The following is a 7,420-nucleotide window of genomic DNA, read 5'->3' as shown; positions in this document are numbered from 1 at the left end:
TGCAAATCCTGTTACTATTCTTAGATATATTAAACTCAGCGTTTGTTGTATGACTGGGTAAATTAGTCCATTTGCGATTGGTCGAGATAGCTCTGGTCAAATTATCGTTAATTTTTAATTTGCACATTAAAGCGCGCGCGTTCTCATTTTCTCAGTCGTTTTATAAATGGGTAATCATTTTGAAAGCTCGAGCAATGATAAATTTTCACTTGCGCTCGTGCGAATTTTTGAATACTTTACTCGTAATGTAAATCATTAATTGCACTCACATACAAACGATTACATACCAAACGGGTGACAAAGATGAACAGGCTTAATTTCTATCGTTTTGCTAAACTGCCCCATTGTTGTCCAAAATTTACGTAGAATTTTAATATACCAAACTTGGGCTTGTGCCATATATTTGTAAAGAAACAAAATTGGGGTCACTTCTTGAGAAGCACTCTTCGTTTCTGGTCTAGAATAATCTTCTCCTTGCTTATCCTTAATATCTTCAGAATTGCCGCCTATATGGCAGCGTCTACATTCTTTTCTGTGCGTGTTTTGACGCTGTTTTTTGCGACCTGGACCTGTTCTGAAGGTGAGCTAATTTAGCTTGACTGTGTCTGTTTATATAGGTTTTTAAGACTTATGTCAAATTGGCCATTTCGTTGTTGCCGTTTTAAAAGATTAGCAACAAAAAGTTAGTTTCTAGATTTTTATGCAAAATTCTTGCCCTGACCAGTGACTTCCGGGGTTCTAAAATTGCGCTTTGTATGCAAAAATTAAAACCATAACTGATCGATGATATAAAACTTTTCCAGTAGGTAAACATGAAATGTTGTTATGAAACAGCTTTAACTCGTAAATAGGTTAGTTTTCGTAAATTAAAAGAGAAACAAAAAAATATTCAACTCTAGCAAGCGCGTTTACCTAGACTATTACGAGAATTTCCTCAACAAAACTGAACCATTTATTCCCAGAATAGCATGAAACATTTACTAGAGTTGTTATCCGTATGTGTGCGTCTCGTAATACTCTCAGAAATGCCTCTAAGAGCGGAACCAGTTTAATATAACTGACTTTACTTTATTTGCGTTAGAATTGCTTCGCGTTTTCTGAATCACATTCTGACTACACAAAGCTTGCTCGTACTGTTTTGTGTTATAGTAAAAGACATTTTCCCTCTGTTTCGTGCTAAGAAATTTAGGTCACTATGAGTGTTAATCCGAAGTTATAATTACGTATTTTCATGATTAAACGCAAGAACCCAAATCAACATATCTTTCTTTAAAAGAACCCCGCGCAGACTATTCGCCGTATCGGGGTTAACTTGACATCGGGACTTTTGATAAACCCGATATTTACCCAACCGTGTGCTGGTTTCATAAGGCTTATGAGTACCCTGCTATTTCAGCTATTTCATGAGCCAACAAAACGAATCAATTTGGCGTACATACTCAACACTACACTCCGTGTCAAAATTGATGGATAATCTCAAAGATGAAAGACAATTTTAAAAGAAAAACACAACACTCTTAACTTAAACAAAATATGTTTCTGCAGATGCTTCTGCCATCGTCATCATATCATCCTACTATCTTCATGTTCATCTTATGTTCAATTTACAATGAAGATGAAAGAAGCACTTGCCGAAACGTATATGTTTGTTAAACTTAAAGTGCACCTAACCCCCCAATTTTTTTTCGCTAAAATGAATTTACATGTTATTTGAAATACTACTGCGAACAAATTTTGGATTGGGTTAAATCCTCGATTTTCTTTGCCCCGACGAAATCTCGAAAATAGCCCCAAAACACCGCCATTTTGTTTCACGACCGAGTTTGAGGAGAATGGGTCCAGCGGCTGTTGTGACGTCTACCCGGGAAGGTCGAGTATCTCACGTGCTCTCATTTCCTTCAGGATGGTGCAATACACATTCGAAAAGTGCGCAGAAATGCCTTCCAGAAGTGCTATCGGCTGTTGAAGCAATATCCCAGATCTGAAAAAAGATATCCTGTACAATTTACTGACGATGATCGGTCAATGGAACAATAAAGACATAAACGATGGTTGATTTTGTCGAATCGACACAAGCGAACTGAGTCTGTGAGAGCCATCGAAGAACTCTCACTGGAATTTGTTCCGCAGACTTTCAAACACTATTTTCAAAATTTTCTGCTTAAAGCCAACCAGCAATTTGTCGAAATACTACTGACAACCTATATCTTCCAGTCCCGCAGTATTTATAAAATAGCCGGCAAAGTTGAGTGATCAATCATGATCAAGAAGCGTTACGACCAAATATACTGATGTGTAAATAGGTCGCAACTGTACGCCGCCAACCAACACTTATTTCTCTTTCGATTTAGATAAAAGTCGAAGATTAATCCATTAGAATTACATGATAACAAAATTGTTACACTCATAGAGTTTTTCGAAGGTTTGGAAATCAGCAGTGCGATAAACATTCTATACAATAGTGTCGAAAATATGACCGCGTAACATTATCTGCGGACCGCTTAGGGAACACATCCTTTTCGCTTATCCGACGAATTTTACTGCAAACTTTGAGAAAAATTTACATTGGTTATTTGGAGTTACGACTTGAAACGTGTGACAATGTGAAATCGGTAATTGTATGAAATGTTTCCTTCCGCCTTTGCTTCCCGCAGCCTCAAAAATGCAGTTCCAAACAATTCTACGATTTTCAATCGATCGAAGCCAGTGTTTTAGAGGTCATCAAGTCTCGTAAAACTGCAATACTTACGTCGCTCTTATAAACATGAAGCATTCCAGAAAGTAAAACACAAACTGGATTTAATAGAACAATCATACCTTGACAAAATACATTCTCGCTAAGGGCAAATATAAACGGGCTATAAACGTGTTTTTCTTTGAAGATATTATTGACATTATTATGGGCTTAGATACTTGCAGAGTTCTAAAGTTTACCGCAACCGAGGCAGACAGATATTTAGAGCATCACGTGATACGGTCGATATTTGTGGATGACAATGACTTTTGTCAAATGAAGTGTTATGTGGAACAAACATGTTTATCGTACAATCTTGGAGCGATGGAGTCTGGGGGCAAGTTTTTATGTGAGCTGAGTGACTCAGATCATTATGAACATCCGGAAGATTTGGTATTCAAGAAAGGCTTCTCGTATCACCCAGCGGTAGTAAGTATACTATTAAAATACTAACCAACTGAATCGAGAGAAGATTGAAAAGGGTTATTTATTATATATACTAAGTGTGTTTGCAATTAGTAAAGTGTGCTGCTGTTAAAATACACTCTAATGAAAACCTCTGGACGCGGAATGGTCGAGCAGTTCAGGGCACTGGATTTGAAATCTGGAGCTCTCTGATTCAGTTTGACCGATATTCTTCAGTCGGTCGCGCTTTGTCAATATTGCCACTAGTAAATTGCTACACCTCCTACCAGTTAAGATTCTTAACCAATTTATATTTGTAGATGTTATTTGGCTGATAAGCTATTGATAATTTTTGTTTTCGTTTTAGCAGTATCCTTAAATTAACGGCAAGGCTAAAAAAAAATGACGCCTTAGATAAAACTGGTATTTTACGTTGTACCCTAATATTTTTTTTTTTAGATCCTAATAATTTTACCTTTTTGCATAACTGCTCAAATCTTGAAGAGTGTGTATATGTGACACATCTATAAAATGATATTCGGTAAATTAACATTATAAACCACCGTTTGTAAAAGGAAAATTTATCCCGCTTGTATATCAAAGTTAAGGATAAGGAAAAACAAACTGTGTATATCGACAAAACACTTCTTCCCCTTTGCAACTGTTTTGAATTTTCTATCCACTAAACCCCTTATAAGCCAGACTTGTATTAATGGCTTAAGTCAGTTCTCCTAATTTGTTATCAATAGAAGTTGTGTGGTGATATCTCTTGTCCTCCGGCTGCCTCCTGTGTAGCCAATCAACAAGGGCTCCGCTGCGTATGTCCATCTCACTGGCCTGAAATACAAAACTGCGAAAAAGGTGTGTAAATAAGAAAACGGGCTTTTGGTTTATTAACGTATCAGTTGACGTATCACAGTCAAATGTGACTTATTTCAGGGTAGTGAATGTTAACAGGAATTGGGAGTTGTGCATACTGATCATGAAAAGCCATCTTGCTATTCAAAATCCGTGTCACTCTTTCTCAATCATATCCACCTTATATTTCTTTCTGTTTATTTTCATCTCTTTGAGACTGAATTTCAGTTCGTTTCCCTGTATTACTGTGTTTTTACTGGGCCGTAACTCTGTGTATTCCAAAAAAAAAAAAAAGAAAAATTTAACATTCAAGTTATAAGTCACAGCGTGATCGATAGATTGCTAGTCAGTTAGTGAATTAATATTTATAGCTTTGGTCTTATAGAGATAAAAAGCTTAAGAGAAATGTAGAGGCCAATACTGAACATAATTTCATGCAGAAAATATTTTTTTAACTGTAGATTCCGATGAATGTCTCTTTGGATCACATGACTGTTCCGCTGACGCTTTCTGCAGAAACACTCTGGGCACATTCACCTGTACTTGTAAGACAGGATTTTCTGGAGATGGCAAAATATGTCAAAGTAAGAGCCGTTCATTGTTTTTTTTAGAGACAGATATATAAACCTGTTATTTTAACCTTGATATTCGACTTTATGCACAGGTAAAAGTGAAAAATGAAAGGCCTAGATCAAGCAGGCGTTATTATTAAAACAAAAGGCGTGTTACTGCGTGCCTTATTTGACTTTATTTATTTATCGAAATTCCCTAGTTCCTCCATTCATACTCACGCTAATAATGCATGAAAACATGGGAAAACACATACGTGGGAAAGGGAAGGGGATGGCGGGCATGCCGGCGTGTTTAAACAACTGGAACTAAGGACAGTAAACCAGGAGTTGCAAATTACTTCACATCTGACATGGGGGTGTTCAATGTTGTTATTGTAGTTTTTAGTTCGTCTGTTCGAGATGATGAATGATTCCTATCAGACCGAAGTAGCGAAAGTTGACCCTTTTATTACTTTTGACATGTTCCTGAGACAATTCCTAACCATGTATTATTTTACGTTTACCCAGATATAGATGAATGTGCAACAGGAAGTAATGACTGTCACGTGGACGCCACGTGCACAGACACTGAAGGGAGCTATAATTGCATGTGCAATGATGGTGTGATCGGCGATGGAGTTTCATGCATAGGTCAGCGGCAATAGATAGTCATCGTGTTTTTATCTGCCATGTAGCCTAAACAAAACCTATTGTTGTAATAAAAAAACAGAAGAAAAAAGGAAGTAAAAACTCAAGTGATCATATGAATATGAGTCCAATCAAGGATTTACCAGTGATGTTTGAAAATTCTCTCAAAATTGCACAAACTTGTTGGCGAGTGCAAAGTGAAAGAATTTTTTCAAACATCGCGAGTAGGGTAGATCCTTGATCGCTCGGGCTTTCAAACAATTACTCACACATTACATAATTACGAACGTGCGCTCGTTAGTTTGCACCACAGAACAAATTAAGAGTTAACTATAAATAATTATTGGCCTCCTCTCAGCCAATCACAATAGAGTAATTTTCTCTGTCATTTAATAAATGTAAAAGCCGATTTTACTTTTTTCTCTTTAAAGGATTTCCCTTCCATTGGACTCTCGATGGACCTGATCCATTTGTAAGGTAAGAAGAACAAAGTCTATACCCTAAAACCTGTGAGCAGGCTCTAGAGTTTTGATATTTTACATGGTTTCTTTGAAAAATATATTCTGTTATGGTCTCTTTTTTAGGACTATCCTTCCGATTCACTGTTATCTTCAGCTAGTAAATCCGCCAAAACCTCTTTAGTACAGTCATCATATTTTCTATTTGTTGGCTCCTTGTAGTGAAACTGGGTTCTCAGATCAGGATTTGGGAAATTAAAGCAATGGCAAAATTGCGAAATGAAATCTACCTGTATGCAGTTTCTATGGAATCGCGAATAAATACGCGCACAATACAGGTATCGAATTTAAAATTAGTAAGAATGTCAAGAATATCGGTAGTGCATTTTTACTTTGCCAGTTACAAAACTGATTAGATAGTAGTGTCACTTTGTGAGCAGTTTATCCCTGAGTCAAAACAGTGCTGTTTCGTTTCCTAACAAAACAAAATCCTTCTCTTAGAAATTAAGATTCAAGTTGGTAGCAAATTACACGTCGGTTGCCAGAGTCTTTTTTCGGTAGTTTGGCCACGAGAAGTAATGAAGAGGAACTCATTCACTGATGAAATTATTACTTCACTTTCTTGACGTCCCTGAACAGCCTGTACAATGGAGCGTCGTACACAGCCATCGACGGGTTAACAGCCCTGTACCTGGATGGAGGCTTTGCGTACGCAGAAACCCCAGCAATCCCAATCCAGACGATTAGCTTCAGTATCCTGTGCTGGATTAAGACTTTAAGCCTTCCTGGACATCCCGTCAACATCTACTCTGATTGGAGCGCACCTTTTCAGTTTAGGCTTGGCATAATCTCTGAAAAACTTTGCATAAACCTTCGTCGAGCCAGCCATTCTAAAGACAATAAGGACATTGTGTATTTCTGCAAGCGGTGAGGTTGTTAGAAATGCTAGTACATACATACAAAGACCTTTGCTGATTTACACAGTGTGAGAAACACCATTCACTCATTATGTTCTTGTTATTCCTTTATTTCTGGTCCCATGTTAAGGGGTATCATCATCCATACATGGATGCACGTTGCGTTCACATGGAGCCGCAAGAACCGAGTCGGAAAACTCTACATAAATGGGGTCAAAATAGGCGAACGAACAACTGCATGGTCACAAGACACCTTAGATCTGAACCCTACTGGTCACACAGTGTTCGACATTGGGCTGAAACGGGATAACATGAATCAAAGCACATTTCATGGATACCTAAGAGATCTTATGGTGATTGACTCTGCGATCTCCGAGAGAGAGGTGGATGAAAGTTTTGAGCAGAGCATCAAATGAATCAAAATTGGATCACAATAACCACAGAAAAAGCAAGGGAAAGCGGTGAAAACAATACAGACCACACCTTTTGTAACAACTTCACAAGTGGATTTACATAAACCAACTGGTGACTTAGCGTGGATGGGGATTTGTGTATATTGGACATGACTGGGATCCTTTTGAAATATAGTAAAAATCTGCAACTCTTTTAGTCCTATAACCTAACTATTTCCTTAAGTTTGAGCTTCTCGATTTTATTTAGCTTGTAAATAGGGTTCCTTGTGGGCTACAGGATACAGAGCGAGTCGATTCTCCGAGTCTCCGCACTCCATTCTTCCCTCTCCGCTCTACACTTTTTCTCAATGCTATTAACCACTTGAGAGCGTTCTCTCAAGCAGGAAGGTGTTGGGTTATAAGTTACTACGAATAACTAGATTTTTATTTCAGGAAC

The 7,420-nt window shown here is 37.7% G+C and overlaps 1 protein-coding gene across 1 annotated transcript in view; it reads left to right on the top strand.

Annotated features, from left to right (window-relative positions):
* Positions 1-418: 418 nt before the first annotated feature.
* The window catches only part of LOC149102075 (uncharacterized), a 7,468-nt gene continuing 466 nt past the window's right edge, over positions 419-7,420 (top strand). Inside the window, exons 1-8 of the mRNA XM_089275482.1 lie at positions 419-580; positions 2,910-3,163; positions 3,889-4,000; positions 4,459-4,581; positions 5,077-5,199; positions 5,628-5,673; positions 6,294-6,581; positions 6,702-7,420. The exon at positions 6,702-7,420 is cut by the window's right edge and continues 466 nt beyond it. Of these exons, the coding sequence (XP_089131608.1) occupies positions 511-580; positions 2,910-3,163; positions 3,889-4,000; positions 4,459-4,581; positions 5,077-5,199; positions 5,628-5,673; positions 6,294-6,581; positions 6,702-6,987 (1,302 nt within the window). The 5' untranslated portion in view covers positions 419-510 and the 3' untranslated portion in view covers positions 6,988-7,420. The remainder of the gene's footprint in view (positions 581-2,909; positions 3,164-3,888; positions 4,001-4,458; positions 4,582-5,076; positions 5,200-5,627; positions 5,674-6,293; positions 6,582-6,701) is intronic.

Source organism: Orbicella faveolata, unplaced genomic scaffold, assembly GCF_042242905.1.
Source record: "Orbicella faveolata isolate gen_17 unplaced genomic scaffold, um_ofav_v1 contig_36, whole genome shotgun sequence".
In the NCBI taxonomy this organism is placed as follows: Eukaryota; Metazoa; Cnidaria; class Anthozoa; order Scleractinia; family Merulinidae; genus Orbicella; species Orbicella faveolata.
Note: the sequence above shows the minus strand (reverse complement) of the source record. Positions and strands in the feature narration are given on the sequence as shown.